Source organism: Varroa destructor, unplaced genomic scaffold (assembly GCF_002443255.2).
Source record: "Varroa destructor unplaced genomic scaffold, Vdes_3.0 BEIS01000002.1, whole genome shotgun sequence".
Taxonomy (NCBI): domain Eukaryota; kingdom Metazoa; phylum Arthropoda; class Arachnida; order Mesostigmata; family Varroidae; genus Varroa; species Varroa destructor.
The window spans coordinates 16,202,650-16,221,149 of NW_019211455.1; the positions used below are offsets into that span (position 1 = coordinate 16,202,650).

Sequence of the window (18,500 nt, forward strand, 5' to 3'; positions counted from 1 at the left end):
TAATTTTTTTTTTAAAGCAAGCCATACATTTGGAGCAAGAACAGTTAGCAAAAACTGCAACAAGCATTATACGCATCATACCCATACACAGAAGTTGCTGCGCGTAAACATTGGAATGTACTTTTATTAAAGTTGTAAACTCATAAAAACAAGTACATACCACACATCTGCACCGCTTTTCATCTACATCTGCAATAGAAGAATCATATTTTGTCTTGTTCATCTTCATTTAGCAAAATTACAAACATTCAATAAGGTACATTGAAAGCATTTTATCTAGAATATTTTGCCTTTTTAACAGTTGATTTCAGCGTTTATTCACATCGATCTTCGATGCGGGCAATATTTATGGTTTTTTTAAAGAAGCCCATAATTTGATTACATAAAGGTTTCCTATTTTTTTTTAACAGTCACGTGCTCATACTACGACATAAAAGATCGCAAGTACTGTAATAGGTGTATACCCAAAAACTAGCCTATAGAGCCCGTTGTCACCAAGTCAATCAAATTAAACAGAAGCGCAATGATATCCAAAATTAATTTTACGTTTGCATTAAAACTAAAGTGTATAAAGAATCGAATAGACTATAAAAACGCTGCTGATTATTATTGGTTTAGGGCCATAGCTTCCATGCTGCAAGTGTTCCTTGTCAAAGCAGACTATTTGCTGTAAAAAAAACAGATAAATTACTCACATATTGTCTCATTATAGTTGTTCAACCGTCGGAGCGATGTAAATTTCTGATTGTCCGAAGAAACGACGAAGTTTCTGAACTACGTTGCCCTGTTTGATTTGAGAGGGTACGAGATACAGCGCTTACCAGAAGTGATTAACATGATGATTCACATATAAGCAGTTGAAGTCGTATACTTCTTTCAACAACCTAATCCCTACTTGAGGTTCCGCTATGCTTATTTGGTGTCCACTGTTACTGTTTCTTTTTTTTAAGATCACCATTCAGAGCGTTGTCTGGCGAAGCACAGTCAGGGCTGAATGTGCAACCAGAATATGTAATTGGGGTATCAAATGCGCCTCAATCTTCATTCTCGTTCACGTCAGTAGCGTACAATTCCACGGCAGGATTCCTGAGAACTAGAACTTCGCAATGTTACAACATCCACCGCATAAATAGTATTCTCATAGTTATTTGTAAAAAAGAGTAATTGTTATATTCAATTCATTAGAAACCCTGCGTTAGAATGCGTTGCTAGGCTCCTAATGTTATCAATTCAACCTAACATCCATTGAGCTGAATTTTTTAAAACGCGTCGCTCTTAACGAGTGACACGTAGCATTTAAAGATTTTTGACCTCCCCTACGAGCAGAATAAACGCTATTCAATTTTATATCATAGACATCTGCTTTATTTCCCCTTTTTGTGAGATCAAACATCGTTCGAAGCAGTTGGAAAGATCTGTGATGTATACAGGAAGCAGTTTATATCGGAAATGACAGCTGCAACGTCTCAAAGTGGTTCTTCAGACCTGGAAGGTGCACCCTGATGTAGATGATCCTCCGAGCTCGACTGAAACTTCTTGAGACCTTGTTGCGGGAAGGCAACCGCCAAGCAACTTGTGCATAGACAGAAAAGATGAACTTTTACAAGACGATGATCATGATTCACTTTCTTCAATTGAATATAGACAAAAATGAAAACATTAGTTACTTTACGCGGTGACCGAAGAATACAGGATGGAAACGGCTTACCGCTCTGTCGTAACATTTGGCCTAGCACCATGTACCACTCTATACACCTATTGCTTGAAATATGGGTGAAGGATCTAAATAATAATGATAAATATTTGCACAGCTACTTTGAAATTCAATAATTAATGAAACTCCACAAAAAATTAACGCCAACCATTGATCGAATTCAGCGACGAAATCGTGGTATTCTTTATTTTTTTCATCTAAACTAAAAATCTATATGCCTCCTACCTACCTATAAGTGGATTTATTGGCTTACCTTTAATTGGTATTTACTGGCCCAATTTACTTCTAGAGACGGCGCTGGAAATCTAGCTCGATGAAGAACAATTCGAACAGAACGATTCGGCCATGATCCAGTAGAGTTTAATAGATAGTCCGTTGATGCGATGAACAATTTCATAGAATTCCGTCTTTTGAGTTGATTGTCCGAATTCTGGCTTTCTGGTCGTAAGCCAGCTGAGCGAGCGGGGTCTAGCAACGACAACTGCACGCTAACTGAAGACAGCGAAGTCGGAGAACTGTTCGTCGAATGTTCTTGGTTGCGAGTGTCGATTAAACGTTTCTCGCACGAGACTGCTTTTGATGCACGTGAGTGATAAATAGGAGCTTCACTATCCAAAACTACAGATATTGTCGATAGAACCCCGACGACAAAACTATAACACTAGTAGACTGGTCACGTTGGCTAGACGTTTTTATGTTAATCGAAAAAATTGCGCAATCTAAACCCTGTCATTGAACTCGAAGTCGAGGTATGGACCTTAATGATTTCTTGGTCAGCTTTCCCGCCGTCCACGCAGATGAACATCGCCTTGATCTCGACGAAAATTGCGATGGCGAGTTGTCGGCGTTGTTTGAACTTTGCTCGTAGGCTCGAGTTGATTATGGATCGTAAATTTGTAAACGGCTAGTTAAGTTTGTTTTCCCTGAAGATGAAGACTGGCTATGCTGTCGGCTCAAAGCAGCCGACTTATTGCTTCGGTTGGATAAAGGAGCGGAAAATCTTGTTTCAAAAATGTCGATCGCTGAAGCTGAGTTTGTAGCTGCATCGTTCAGCAGCAATGTTGAGAAACTTGTACTCACTGAAGACACGATAAGGGTAGAGGCAGAGAAAACGGTTGAAAATTATGTTTTATCATTTTGTGTGAAAACTCTGATTGTCGCGTCTGGCAGCAGGGTAGGAGCTTGACCTGACTGTTCGTCTACTTCTATAGGTGGTTCCTACTATGGTAATTGCAGAAAAAGGTTGAAGTTTTAGAAATGAGAATGTTCCGTTACTTTAGTATTGGGGTTTTATTGTCAAACTAAACGTTTTCTTTAGAATAAACCCAGCGCTAAGGCATGCTCGTGTTAATCTAAAATAATGACAGCTATAGAAACTAAGTTTATACATGTTGGTCTACAGACCAGACAAACTGCTAGCTTAAATGACCTCACAATAAATATAGTCTGTCCCAAGGGATTTTATACTAACGTACGTAGTTGTTTGTCAAAGAACAATTTTTGTACTCTGATATACCTGCAAGTGTATATGTTATTGTTTCATCGTCAAACACAGATATCCATTCCCCAGAACAAGATTTTATAAATAATTTTTGATACAATATAAAATGCTCACTCGATACTGGTACCTGTAAAAACAATCTTTTGATCACGACGTTGTTTTTATTTCAAGGAATTCGACGCAATGAATACAATCATCGTGAATTGAAAATAATGAAATTTTATTTAAACAATTCTATTTAGAAGCATATATTTCTGGCTTTGAAAAGGAATCGGACCGGGTTATCTATCTTTATTGGCTTTTTCACTTAACGTATATAGTTTATAAAATAAACCTAACTGTATAGGCTAAGCGGAACTAGGAGTTTAGCGACCCTCTTGCAAAAAGCTTTTGAGAACTGAGGGGATATTTATCCAGCTTGGTATTGGGTCTTTCGATTCGGCTGCAAACCCTAGGTTGAAGTAGAATCCTAACGTTCGTGGCTTACTGAGCAGCTGGTGACCTCAATACCATTTACGAGATATCAAAATGAAAAACACAATTGGTTGGAATAACATGCATAGCCCATACGTTCCAATGTTACTGTTGAAATCTGTTAGAACGCTTTCTAGAACTGCTGTCCTCGTGTGAATGAGTCCAAAAATGTACCCACCTACATGGTTTCATGCGGCGCCGGCTGCGGTAAATTTAAACACTGTACAGACCTTGCTTATTCACTATGATTGGCTCTTGCATACGCATTGCCCAATATATGTGATAGACCATACCAGGCTATAATATGTTATGTTAATGTTATACTATACGAATTTGCATTAAGATCCTTTGATTTTCTATAGGACACCTTTACCTGAATCGTTGCTTTGAATGACTAAGAGCAGGTCCCGTTGCCTTCAGAACTCGAAAATGATACTTTAGGCTCTAGACTATCAAATCAAGCTCGTAGTCACTTCCGATTGCAGCGACCACTAATTTTAGTGGTCGCTGCAATCGGAACATTTCGTGATTGTTACAAACAACGCTATGTTCATCCACAGTTATTGTTGTGGTTCTTGTGGGATCCGTCTACGGAATACTTCTTTGCACTGGATCAGATCCTTCCGTCAATATGTGCCCCAGAATCGATGACAGTAAGCGCTAATCTGCACTTACGTAGTACCTTCTTCTTTCGCCGTAACGTAGCTGATCCATATAAATTTGAGCAGAAACCTTATGCATTTACTCGAATTCATCTGAACATGCTTTGCTCGCGTAAACGCCCGATGTTCCACCACCAGCTTAGTAGCAGATAGTACCGACTCGACTGCGTTTATTTGTTTTCTAACTGTGGGCTGTGACCCCTCCCACATTTGTAGTGAAGCGTAACTATGGCTATCAAATATCATTAATGGCCATTTCAGAACACAAAATTAGTACGCTACTATATGACAGCTTGACTGCAGCTGTTTATATCTGTAGCGTACTGCTTTCGGCGATACGATCGATCCCGTCAATTGTTCACGTTGAGCTGATCATGCTGCCGTTTGACTTGAGTTTTAAATTGGTAGGTATTTTCAAGAGGCTTTGTCGACATTGTCCTTCAGTTTCCATTGTTTCAGTACTTTGTAGTCGAACTCGACCTACTTTGTTTTAGTATTATAATTTTTTTTGCACTATCATTTATTTTACGAGCCTCTTTTGCTTACAGTTTAGCTTACGGCCGCACGCATACCTTTGGTCTACGCCTAAACAAAAAGTGCTGTACAACTGCACAAGCTAAATTTTTTTAAATTGTAGTTAAAAGAAATCGGACGACGCTAAATTCGCCGATGGTAAAGTTTGGGCTCTGTTCGTTGCGCATTGTCGATGACACATTTGTAGTTCACCAATATCGCATGCATGAACAGCAATCCTGGTACAACTTTTCAAAAGTCTAACAGGTATCCAATATTGTTGTTCTGAAACTAGATTAGCTAAAAGTGCAGATAGATTACCATGTTCTTCGGCACTGACAAACACTCTGATCATTATATATCAATTACTTTCGTAGCTTGTTTTATTATTTGCAGCGTATCAAAGTAACAATAACTTACAAGGATTTGTGCATTCCTGTCATTTTCTTTTTTTACACGGGATCGTTTTTTACAAGCAAATTTGCTTATCCGTTTTTACATTGGTTTTGTACACATAAATAAAATAGCAATGGCTTTACAAAGACAGATGCTTTGTATCTTAATGTATTTGTGTATCAGTGCTGGCTATATATATACATGTATATATATGTGAAGAAATGTAATTACAATGTTTCACTATTGGTTCACCGGGTATTACTTGGTTTGACTGCCACAGGAAAGAGCTTCGTATTAAATTACTTAATTTGTCTATTTACAGTGATTGTCGCAACCATTTCATTCCTTTACTTTGACGGACAGTTTTATTAGACGGCGACTATTAAGAACTGCAGTATTCTCAAAGGGTCACACAGGTATTTGTCCATCAACTTTTACAAAGACTTTGAAAATACTGAAGCTTCATAAATCCGATACTTTTAGACGTTAGTTAGTGTAATAGTCATCCTAGTACGCAATTATTTTCTATGCTGTAATGTCTGTTGAATTGGCCGTCGCCGTTCCTGCACGTACAATGTGTTATGATCTATTGCTACTATTGTTATTGGTGTTCGGTTTGCTATTTCTGTTTTTATTGTTGCCGTAGCCTACCGGAGCTGCTCGGTGAGGAACATTGGTGACCATTCTGAAGATACTCTGACCCGTGTTTCGCATCTCTTTGGCGCATATCTCCACAACTGGGTTTCGAATGACGATCACTTCGCATGGCTAGTATCACAAGGAACGATCACATATAGAAAAACAAGCGCAAATCAGGCCCACCACAAAAATATAATGCATTGCTTATTTTACAAGAGCAACTTTAATTTGGACAAAATCGGAATAGCGAACCAGAGATGAGACAAGCACTTGAACAGCTAGTAGAATTTAGTATACTTCGTCCTACTGCATACTCCTGTCACCAAGTAAGAATTGATCGCGTCATAAATCAGAGATTTCGAATTGATTAAAACTACACTTACCATAAGGTTATACTCGTGTTTCCAACGCGCCTCAAGGGACGATGCCGCTGCTGCTTTAGGTCGAGCTCTTACCGAAGATCGTGTGGACACCAAAGAGGACACTGTTGATGAAAGTCGTGAGTCCACGGAACCAGATCGAAAAGGACGGTTGCCGAGCTGTCCCGCCGTTGATCGCGAACGAAGCAGACCAGAATGTGTTGACTCTGGACGAATGTTCCTAGATCGTTTCTGTAAAAAGCAAAACAGACAAATATACAGACGTCATTCGTAGGTTTATCCATATAACACTGAAGCTGCCCCTTTATAAACTTTACCTTTGGTTTAGTTTGAAAGCTATTCCTAATACTGCTGTACTAGTTTTAATCCAATATTTCATCTAAATCATATGATTTCCCTACAGAAACCATAAGAGGTAAATATGCATAGAAATTAAAAAGCACAGGGCACTTACTGATACCAAACGTCTTGGCGTAAAAGGCACACTCGAACTGGGTGTCTCACGGTTATTCTTCACAGCTCTATCTACTACGGTGCAATTGTTATTTAGAGTGATATCATTTTTATGGTTCTGACGCAGCCGTTTTGAATTGTGCGAAGCTTGGGGGGTTTGGAATGTGCTTGAAGTTGTTGACGCCGATCGTCGACGTTTCCGTGACTTGCTCGTTCCTTCGGTAGCCACTTTCTCCAAATATAAATCCTGTACTGTCTTTACCTTTTTTGCACAATGCTGATTATCGACCACGTCTTTTTTCACTGCTGCTCTCTGCTCATCTTCCATCTCTCTAAATCGCCTTTTTCTTGCTTTTGTCCGACTGAGGACATGCCCATTAAGCGGCAGATCGAATCCGTTCTGTTCGATAGCGTTACTGTTGTCATTGTGTACCATAACCTTCGAAACAGCTTTGACGATGGTGGGTTTTGAACACGGCGCCTCTTCTACGACCCGCAGAACCTGCTCAATATTATCTATGAGAGGAACGGGTGGGCCACTGTCTGAATCGCTGTCATCTTTGCGTTCCACGTTTTTATTTTCATTGCCCTCAGTATCCGCAACCCCATTCCACACGTTTTCACTATTTGATTGCTGAGTGTCAAACCCTTCTTCAACCGGAATGCCATTCTCGGCGGTGTTCTTAGACTGGGGGCGCTCTGACTCCACTTCATACTCCTCGGTCAAAGGCTCGATTCCGCTCAATTCCATGATGTCGTCTGTCGTCTTTTCCAATGCTCGAGTATCTACGAGATCTTGGCTAGTAGCCTTGCTGGCTTTGGCTGTTTTTGCCTCCTTGGTCGTCGGAATATCCCTCGCCCGATTGTCAGGCGCTTTTTGTTGGATGGCTTCCACTTGGCCGTTTTCAGCTGCAATAGTCGCTGTAGGTCGATCCTTGAAAACTACTTTGGCCGCGCTAATTTCATCTATCAACTCGCAAGGAGCCTCAGAGATGCCCACAGGCTGCTTCATTGGCGTTGCAGCACCGGCCTTTGTTTGCAACGGCTTAGTTATTTGTTGCTCTTCCTGGTCGCGATTTAGAATTGCTCGCTGCTGCTTTCGTGCGCTTTGAAGCACTTTCATAATGAGCTTCATTTTGCTCTGCAATACATTGTAAGAAGGCCAATGATTATAAGACAACAACAAGATGACACTAAATTTTCTTGGTACGGACACAATTCGATTAATCTTATTAAACCCGTGGCACTAAAAGTAGAAACAAAACTTGTCTCCAAACCTCTTGTTGAGGATCCTCAGCAGCTATAGAGCCGGTAACAGTGTCGTCCAGTCGCGTTCGGCTAGCCTCGAATTTCTTTAAATCGTTATAAAACTCTGAGGCAGAATTCCCAACAAGAAGCGACTTAAGCTCGTTCTTGTACTCGTGGTTAAGTACGTTGAGATATGACATTAAGGCAGTCATAAGTTCCTCGTTGTCTTCGCAACTAGAACAAGGTAAAAAAAAGGGCAAGGAAAGAGTGTTACGTCATATTATCTGCTAGACCAATATGCTACATGACATCTCGCTCAAATACACTCTGATAAATTTTAACTGAAGTCCCTATTTTAAAAGTAGCATAGCATAACTCAATACTTATGTTGACGTTAGCCGCATCGAACTACTGTACATGTGTCTTAGTAGTTCAATTTAGGCGAAACGCGTTGCTTTGACTTGCTCATTGTTTTGCAAATACCTTTGCCTCAGTTGTGAAGAAGAAGTTCAAGTCTGATATCAAGCAGCAACGCGCTCAAGCCGTTTAAGCTTGTCCGAGCTTTTGCCCGTCCTTATCGATACACCAGTTCTTAAATGACATGTCCTGCTTAACCTGTGTGAACGAAAAAGTTGTTTCATACCGGCTCTTGAGCATGGTCAGCGGTGGCAGGATCGACTCGATCATCGTTTTGAGCTTGATGGCATTCAGAATAAACTGTTCCTTCTTGCGGGTGTGTCGAGAGTTCACCGGAGTCGATGAAGCGGTGGCCAGTCCGTTATTTTCATCTTCAGTGAATTCTGTTCCAGCCTCCTCTTCGTCACCTCGAGTGGTCACCCGCAGACGTAATTCGTCCATGCAGAGCACCTCCAGTAGGTCGATCACAATCGCTGGGCATTCGCTAAGTCACGGAAGTATGAACAAAACAGCTTGAGGCTGTGGGTTCCGGCGACTTTTTTGTGAAAGATGCTTTTTTTGCCATTATATTGCAATAATTGCGTGCAATCTAAAGTAATAATAATATTGACGATTCTGGTTTATGTTAGTTTATCTTGCTGAAAAATATAGTAAACGCATTTTATTTATCACTCACCGGTCGACAGCTGTCTCGTTATCAGCAATCGCCTTGAGAACGTTGTTGCAGATGTTGAGCGTGAGCAGGAATTTGTGCTCATCCGTCAGGCGACGGACCATGAAACGGTAGATGATCTGCCTCTTCAATGGCTGCCCCACCAGCGAGAACGTCGCAATCTCGCGAGGCGTTTGCAGCACCTGGTTGTAGAGTGAATGGCCGCGGTAGGCGTTCAGGTGAAACACGCAGTCGATAAAGTTGTGTAGAAATATGTTTGGGTTTTTCTTGAGCACGAACTGGTCCAGGCCGAACTCGCTCAAGTCGCGTAGCATCTCGTCGTCGTCGAGAACGCACTCAAGCATATGGTAAAGGAAATTATTTCTCAGTTTTATATATTCTTCTTTAAGCAGTTGCAGTAGATTCGTAATGGCTGCTCGACGAACCTCGGTCTCCGGGTCTTTGAGTAAACAGTAGACGACCGGTAATAGCGAATCGGTCAGTGCGGCATAACGGCATGATAGATCGGCAACGGTGCGAATGCCGATCACTCGAAGGGAAAGATCGTGTGCATTATCTACAGTGTCTCCGATAAGAGTTACTAACCGCTTAGCTAAGTCCATGGATACAAGTGAGATCTGACCCAGCACGCGGAGGGCCATACGACGAACAGCCACTGCAACGAAAAGGCAGCACTAGGGTTTGCTCGGATCTACGATATATATTAATACATAAAGTAAAACGTGTGCATATATACAGGGTGCCCAAAAATGCATACAGAGTTTGAAGCTTTATTCACATATAGTTAATATTTAAATTGCAAAAAAATCTACACAAAATGCACAACCTTTTCTTTTGCCACATAAATTCAAAATTATTACCGTTGAACGACAGGTTATTGATTCACATACTTTATCAAACATTTCACTTAGTGTTGTGGCGCATTCTGCTTAACTCTAGATTTCTTGCGGTGTCGCCGATTTTCTGGTATAGAGTTTAAAATGTCTCCACATGAATTCCATTGGCGTTAGGTTCAAGGAACGGGCGGAGTATTTTATAGAGCCTCTTCGTCAAATCCATCTGTTTGCATGATTCTCATCAAGATGTGCTCTTACACTACGATTATGGTGTACAATTGTTCTTTTTTGTTAGAAATAAAGTTCATAATTTCCAGCAAAGTCCTCGTGTAAAGCAGATTCTTGCGGTAAATTCAGGTAATTGACATCGGTCACTGTTCTGTTAAGAAAAAGAATGGTATAATTATTTTTGTAGTTGAACCAAATTGTAACTTTTTGATAAATTTGCATGGTATTTCAGTGTAACATATGAATTTTCAATTGCCTTGTAAGTTAAATTGTGTCGATCGATAGTGCCAGTAATTTAATTATAACTTCACTGCTCCAAACAAATTTTTCCAAAAGCTGTTCGTCCTGCTCATATTTTTCCAAGTACGACCATGAACTTGTCTTCTTTGTTTTTTTCCTCCCGGTTTCATATATATCTCAAGACAGCTAGACAGTTTAGATTGGTAGAAACATATCAGTCAATCAAATGGGGATAATGATGAGAATAAAAAAGGTTACTCGGCATCGTGATTCAGATGGGTGCGTCTGCTATCGCAAATCAGGAGATAGACAACATCACCAATCTAAGGTATTCGATATGCTGTATTCAGAAAGTGTATGACTTAGTAAGTTTGATCGAACTACATTTATGAGTGAAAGAAATCAACAAAAATGCTGAGGATAAAACAGCTTACGCGGTTGTTTTGATTCTTGTACGATTGTTCGTAGAAGGGCGCACAAGCGAAGGTCGGCAAGATTTGGTATAACTAGTACACATTCGCCCGACTTGAACATTGCCGAAAGTAAGTCGTTTTCAGATACCGAATCTTCCGTCTCATCCTCGACCGCCTGCTCCATTACGGCCAGGCAGTTCGGGAAAGTCACGTCTGCCCAACGCACCAGCTGGGACCGATCCAAATGGAGCAGGATTGAGCAGACATGAGCCAGTCTCATAAATGATGTGGCGGGATCGTTTAGTATCGTCAGTAATGATTCTGGGAGCAGAAAAGAGGTGGTAGAAAGAGCTCGTATTTTTATTTGCATATGCGTACCTGTTGAAATGATAAACTTGTTTCCATATTTAGTAGTTAGACATCTAATTTTCTGGGTGTTTGACTTAGATTTACTTATTTTTCCGGTTCCTAAACGTGTCAGCTTTATTGACAGATTGAAAGACCTTTAGGTAAAAAGATTCAGGTAAAGAGGCATCTTGTTTGTAACCTGAAAGTCCTCTAAACTGCTCTGAAAAATTTTGGATATGCTCATGATGTTACTACAATTATAAAATTGCACTTTTGCGCGCGCCACCGTGCACAAATTGTCTTGCACGTCTGACTAATTAACTGCAATACACCATATTAATTTATTTGTTGTTTAAGTAGCACTTACCCAAATAATGTTCATCTTCTTTTTTTTGCCTGGACTGTGTCAAGAGCACGCTCAAACGACAACATTGCGCGTCATCGTCTCTGAAAACAAAGCCCGAATTGAACACAAAATAGGAGAATCTTAATATACTATTGAGTAATAACACCTCATCTAACTATAAACCATCGTCAAATACGATAGCATAGGCGGATTGTACCGCGAATTTCTGAATAACGTTCTCCCTTTTACCGAAAGCTCATCATGGTATGCAGTGTAATTGCAACCAGCATCATTTTGGCTGTTAAAAACTTCAATGAAAAGCAGTGCATTTTGCAAGGTTTGACAAACTCACAGTTGATCCTCACAGGCGTCGAATCCGGACAGGCTGACGTGGGTGTGGTTGCAAAGATAACTAAGCAGCTTCCATGCCAGCGATGCGTTAACCGTCTTGAGAGCCATAGTGAGAGCCCGTATGTGCTGATCATTCAGCTGAACCTTCCCTTCTTTCTTGCATAGCTGCTCACATATCAAAGGTAAATACCTTTCATATGTGCCTGAATTGAAGGAAAAAGGATCCAACATAAATGACAATCATGATCACACTGCAAAGGAAAAAATACCTTAAAAAGAACTACTGTAACAAGCGCAACCCTAGCATTAACAGACAAAAATTTGCGAACTTGTATAACTTGTTTTATTCTTTTAACCGGCTAACTTTCGAAAGCTATATATATATATATCCATTGGCATATTTTCACGACTAAACCCACAACTGCAAAAATAATAACAAAGCTTTAACGTATGATATTTGAAAGTTAGATGAACTCTTTGAAAAAGGAGAAGTTAATCTAACGATTATCGATACTTCATCTTCATTGACCGTTCATGACGAAGCAACAATTTTTTGATTGAAGAGTAGCTAATCATGCAACTAGGGCGAGAGTTCGATTGTAAAATCACTCATTAAAATTATAAAACAAAAAAAAACAGAAAGGGATATAATATTAGATACAGGAACGTAGTACAACATAGTCTAAAGATACGGCTTACATAGGCAGAAATTTTGAACAAATATTCATTGTACATCTATTGACACATTTCCTTGCATTTTATCACCATGCCGGGCGCCCTGATACACCCATAAGAGTTATTACATTACCTGCGGAGCATGCTAATGATCGCAAAGTCGCTATTCTTACACAAAACCTGTGGGAGAGCTGATATGTTGCTTAATACATGATGAACCTCGTGTGTAGCGCGTCAGCCACCTGATGACGGGATAGCGCGAACTGTCTAGATCATTCTATGTGTCCTTCTTTATTGTCTTTGTACTGTCTAGCCCAACGTCGATGTAAGCGACTTTGCATTGCCGGTTGAAAAAAGCTCCTATTGTCGCTTGTCGTGTGAAGTAGACTGAGATACAATTTGAATTCCTCTAACAAGAATCGTGTGTAAGCAAGCAGATACATGAATTTCTTGCGCGCTTTACTAGCAAATTTCCTAGAATAATGTAATAAGTATGGAGGCGTATCGAAACCTCTGGGTCAAACGGACGCGGAGTTTTTGATAAAGAAAACCAGTATGGTTTCTTGATTGTTGCCGCTGTTATCGATGCCGTCCGACATCTATTTCCTACGTGCTATGAAAAATAGACCGTTTTACGATGCGAACGAGCCTAGATAAGGAATTTAGTTACATACGACAGAGAGAAACCGGAGAGGAAGAAAAATCTTTAAGCTCTACTCTGCCTGTCTACACCTCAAAGTCACCGCTTGGCTTTAATGAAATTCAGCGGTCACCGATGAAACGGCGGAGCTCGGTGTCAGCTGCATGTAATCTGGAGAGATCTTGTCGGACTTGAACCCGACTGCATCCGTAAACATTTGCATCATTTGTGTACAGGAAACCTTGACAAAAATCCTAAATTCCAGAATCTTGGGTTTAGACGTTAGTCACTGCTTACCTAGATGTTTAAGGACATTCCATGCGCTATCTTCCACATGTCCCGGTAGTATTGAGTCGAATATGACGTCAAGAACACATGCTAATGCCTTTTCTTGCACTGATGGCTCGTTGTCCATCGTGAGAGGAAATACACCAGAAACGAATTCTTTGTTATAGGTGGGATGACGTCGATACACCTTCAAAAGGCACTCAAGAGCATGCTTACGAACGAGAATCGTCTGATCACGACAACATCGAACAATCACCTGAAATCAGTACAAGCACAACGAAGAATTAAAAGAACGCGTTTTGTTCAGTATGCGTTTCTTTCAGTATTGAATAGATTATGTGTCAACTATACTGTTTGAGAAAGGAAATAAATATAATTTTAATAGCAACAACAATTTCTATGCCAATGTCACTAGATATGACTATCATGAATAATAGTTACTCTTTGTTGATAACTCACATCAACATAAGGTCCCTTGTCGAATTCGGTATCGCCACAGAGAATTCCATTTAGCACGTTCAGGGCACTTTTCCGTACATGCACCTTTGAATCTTTCACACACTCGTTTAGGATGCCTAACAATGCACCGATAACATCTTCGTGACTGCACTCGTTTGTCACGAGGTTATCCATCCAATGGGGTGTGTTCGTAAGTTGAGAAAAGAAAGCAAATGCTTTAGCTTTCACTGTGGCCAAATCATCCATAACTCGCTCGAGAGAGGCCAATGCGATATTACTGAAGTGTCGCCGTAATGCCTAGGCCATCAAAACCAGCACTTGTAGTTATTAGTTTGCTCCAAATTTTCTTTAAGTATTCGGGTTTTTTTCAGTATCCGGATAGAACCGCTCAATGCCTATACACTAATCGAAGTATGCGGATTTCAAAAACGTTACGAAAAAAAAAACGTTACAATGTTCACGCCGGCGAAATCTCACAGTGGAAAATCATAGACTTATTGGTAATTAAAATCATTAAAGACAAAACAATTTCATTGCATTCAAGACCGAAACTGCGACCTCATCGTTGTGAAACTGGTTTACTGCTCACCTCGCTAATCTAACTCGTATGAGATATCCAGCTGCTTACTACATACTTAAACTTTAAATGGCTTGCTGTAGTAATGAATGAGAAAGTTCGTTTTTAAAAGTTCCTGACATAATTAGTGACATTGTCGCTCTAAGAATTTGGATTTTTTAAAAACATACTTGTAAATTCAAGTGTAATATTTACTTCCCTAGAGAGTTCAGCGATATCTCCAAAGGATCCTAGAGTCCTTTACGTTTGGCATCAAACAGAGTTTATTTCTGCTAGATCGCTTATTTTATGCAGAAATTAATATAATACTTACCTGCGGCGTGTTTTGTAAGCTACAGATCTGGCCAAATAATTCCAGCGTGAACATTCGATGCCGCGGGATTTTCGAGCGGATCATTTTGTGAAACCAGTGCAGAGTCTGGGTAAGGGATTCTTCCTCAAGTTGGAGCACCAATTGGAGCACGCCCTGTGCGGTCCGGAAGCGAATGTCTGCTTTTTCTAATGACCGCATTGCTAGCTGTTGAATCGTGACAATGAGATACTCATCACTTTTCACCCGGTCCCTCATACACATAAGAAAGCGTAAACTCGTATCACGAGCCTTTACCATCGCTCGAGGAACCTGGTCCCTAAAGATCGTGTGCAAAAGAAAAACAAAAAAGAGCAAAGGTATTTTTCATATAAACAATTTATCTTTATCTCTATTATTTGATCGATAACAATGCACCTCTATCATTTTCAGTAGGCTCTGAATATTTTCGCTCATTTCGGGACAGAACTAAGGTGGCGTAACTGCAGAATTCAAGCTGCGTACAAACTGACGCAATCACAGAACATATTTGTCTTCCTTCACATGTATCTCCGTACTTACTTCACTGACGCCTTTAACATTAGGAGGTTGCCGTTGAGCTTAAAGGAGACGAGTTTAAGTAGTTCTGGCAAGTCCCCGTGCAGGCCATCCCGATCACAAAGGGCACCTAGCACCTCGTATGCTTGAGGGCTGAGCATCTCATTTTCTGTAATTACGGCCATATGCTGGCATAACGCGCTCACAACGTCATCATGTTCCTCAAGACTTACGCTGGTGAGAAATAATCTCAGGCTATCCAAGGCCTACATCGAATGGAAAACGGACACTAATTAGGGCAATGGAATCAGTATTAAATATTATGAAATGAAAAATAGGAAAAGAAAACTAATTAAAAAGAAACAAGTTCAAACAGATATAACTAGCCTCACTTTAGGCCATTTGACGATAAAAAATCATCGTTCAAAAACACTCAAATGGTGGCTAAAGTCTTCATATTTATTAATATTTTTACTTAAAAATACCCCTACAATGTGAAAGAATTTATGTCCTGCCCTACCTCTGTAATATGTTCCACATAGTCCTGCAAGGTCTCGATAGGATACACTTCATCGTCAACAGTTACACTACGTGACTCCGTGCTCACACTTCTGTTCCGTTTTGGAGTAACGAAAGAAGACGAACTTGCGTTGCCGTTGCTCACCGGCAAAGATAACATTGACAGACAACTTTGAAGGAGAGATGGAAATAACAAATTGACTCCCTGATAAAAAAGGCATTCGGGAAATTAGATGATTGGAAATTGAAGCAAAATAATTAGGCGATCACCCCAGCAAGTTCATATTTTTTTGGTTCTCGCAATTAAATACGTCATAGTGGTGCCAACTAAATGTCACATCATTAATGATGATAATTTTATACCATTTTTTTACTTGTTTATAAAATGTTAACCTTTAACCACACGATTTTCCACCTCCACAGATAAGTCACAACTTAGTTACAAAAGTCCTTAGATTTCTCACCTACACTCGTAAGGTCTGAGGCATATTCGGCTGTATGTGTGCGTAATCTGCATTGGTTCGCTGCTACAACGACTTGATTCTATTAGAATATGCTCACCGTCTTTGGAACTAGCATAAGTGACAGGTACATCTGACAACTAAGGAGTCCAACAATTTTATCCGCGATCCGGCCGCTTGCCATTGCCTGGCTTACTCCCATGTAAATCACACCAAGGAAATATCGTTCGGAACGGCCCAGCTAAAAGGAAACGCGAAGAAATAGCAAATACGATAGATCAGAGAGGATACGAAAACAGATTGTCGCCAAAATGTATTATTACTGTCATTTATTATTATTATTATTAGAGTAGTTTCAATGACAGTCACTACGTGCACCTTGGTCCTACATGATGCACCTATGTACATATTGATCTAAGATTAGTATAACCTGTTTTATTAGTGGTTAACATTCCATTATCGTGTTGGTTGCACGGTGGGAATCAGTTTAAGTACAAGCCAATGTAATAATAATCTCTAGATTTTGACTCTAGAACTAACATCTATTGCAAACAAGGGAGTGATGCGTTTCACTTCAAGAAGATGAACCTACATTGTCCCCATGATGGCTTAGTGGGTAACGTATTTGCCTGTTAATGTTAGGAACGCGTTGTGGTCTAAATTCGAAGCCGGGCATAAACACATTTTGTTTCGAGCCATCTGATGGATTGCGTAACAGCGATGCCTGACGTAGAACTCGAAATACAAAGATAAACTTACTTTGATTTTTAGTATACTTAGTTATTTTAAACCACATTACTATTGTTAGGGTGGCAAAAATAGTTGCTTGCCATACTACAATCGTTGAAAGTTCCATTATCTTTAAATCGTTATATGTCATACTTCATTTTTCATTATATAAACACTCTGCTTTTCACATTAAAAACCGTATGTATACTCCGATGCGGATAAAACTAAAACTAGTGATTGGAATTATTACAGAGTTTTTCAAACAAGTGCTTCCAAACAGTATTTTTACGTTTGACAAACCTAGCGCTCAAAGCTAATCAGGCAGAATGCAAAAAAATCTGGATTAAGACTAATTTAGAAGTGAGCAGAGTTGCACGTATCGTGTTGACTTGTTATTTCTAGTTATTATTGCACGGGAATTCCTTTTAAAGAGGCTTATAGAAAGAACTTCTTGTAAAAGCTACGCTATCATTAGAAAAATAGTGTGGTTTGTTAGATTTCTCTCAAATGTAGACATGTTCATTAAAAATAAAACTGTATATCTGACATCTGGAACTTCTTCTTACATGGTTTTTCATCAAATGCACCCATATCTAGCTCGTCGAGACAAAATAGATGATGAAACAAATGTTACTATTTTAAATGAGCTCTTTGTTTCCTAAGTAATAGTTTACCGTCTTCGAGGCATAGAAAAAAATCAGCTGAGCGCCAAGGTAGATTGGCGCGAAGCAAGTTGCGTAATGACAAGCGCACCCATAGCGGTCCAAACACAAACTCAGAGAAGACAATCCCGTGGGTGACCCACCATAACGGAGGCGAATATAGTAACAGTACTTGCGGCCTCATTATCATGCGTTCATTTCACGGTATTCACTACATACCAGCAGCTATCGTAATTGGCACTGCACTAACTGATTAAAGTAACATCGCAATCAAACCAGGTAAGCAGCAGCTATTATATATTGGCCTAAAGTAAATCAGTTAAATAGGACCTTCACCAATCTTCCTACTCGTACGTACCTCTATCGCTGTATTCCAAAACACCTCGACTTTTTTGAGTCGGACTGCACTAATGAGGACCTTACGGACGTCCTCAAGTAGACCAGTAACGGCCTCTGGCCCAGAACCCTCTGTGGCCTCACAGAGGTCGGCCAATGTATCCGGTGGCGCACCATAGTCGACATAGTAATTGTGAAACGCTGTATCCAAGTACTCCTGATCAACCTCTGGCAGTCTCCGCAGAACTGTATTGGCGCTTTCTTCAAAGTCCATCGTCGCTTCTTTAACCTGCGACGGCTAAACCTTAGGTAGTGATGGTGGGTGACTGCGATTCGATCGAACCCGTTCATTTGGTCTCCCTTGTTGGGGAGCGCAATAAAATCGCACGCTGAAATGCCAACAGTAGCGAGCGCCAGAGCAGTTTCATTATTGTGTTCGATGAACAACTCAGAGAGAGAGAAAACATTTCTAGCA

At 40.1% G+C, this 18,500-nt stretch overlaps 1 protein-coding gene and 1 long non-coding RNA gene across 6 annotated transcripts; both read right to left on the reverse strand.

The window, feature by feature from the left end:
• Positions 1-159: 159 nt before the first annotated feature.
• LOC147757439 (uncharacterized) lies at positions 160-2,549 on the reverse strand. 2 transcript variants are annotated; one of them, XR_015321414.1, is made up of 4 exons: positions 1,968-2,549; positions 1,486-1,628; positions 696-1,093; positions 160-189 (listed from the first exon to the last, which is right to left on the reverse strand). It is a non-coding gene; the product is annotated as an uncharacterized LOC147757439 (long non-coding RNA). The 2 variants fall into 2 exon arrangements; XR_015321413.1 differs by having other exon boundaries at positions 696-1,628.
• Positions 2,550-5,218: 2,669 nt separating this feature from the next.
• LOC111244922 (condensin-2 complex subunit D3-like) lies at positions 5,219-18,475 on the reverse strand. Of its 4 annotated transcripts, XM_022792489.2 has the most exons (16): positions 18,048-18,475; positions 16,399-16,539; positions 15,839-16,042; positions 15,343-15,584; positions 14,785-15,100; positions 13,895-14,191; positions 13,445-13,691; positions 11,834-12,035; positions 11,503-11,582; positions 10,809-11,108; positions 9,074-9,725; positions 8,624-8,881; positions 8,010-8,214; positions 6,734-7,873; positions 6,283-6,510; positions 5,219-6,028 (listed from the first exon to the last, which is right to left on the reverse strand). In XM_022792489.2, the coding sequence occupies exons 1-16, from the start codon at positions 18,297-18,299 to the stop codon at positions 5,840-5,842; spliced, it is 4,953 nt and encodes a 1,650-aa protein (XP_022648224.1). In that variant the 5' UTR covers positions 18,300-18,475; the 3' UTR covers positions 5,219-5,839. The 4 variants fall into 4 exon arrangements, with proteins under 4 accessions (XP_022648224.1, XP_022648226.1, XP_022648227.1 ...); XM_022792491.2 differs by lacking the exon at positions 18,048-18,475 and having other exon boundaries at positions 15,839-16,007; positions 16,302-16,535; XM_022792492.2 differs by lacking the exon at positions 18,048-18,475 and having other exon boundaries at positions 16,302-16,535.
• Between the last annotated feature and the right edge of the window lie 25 nt (positions 18,476-18,500).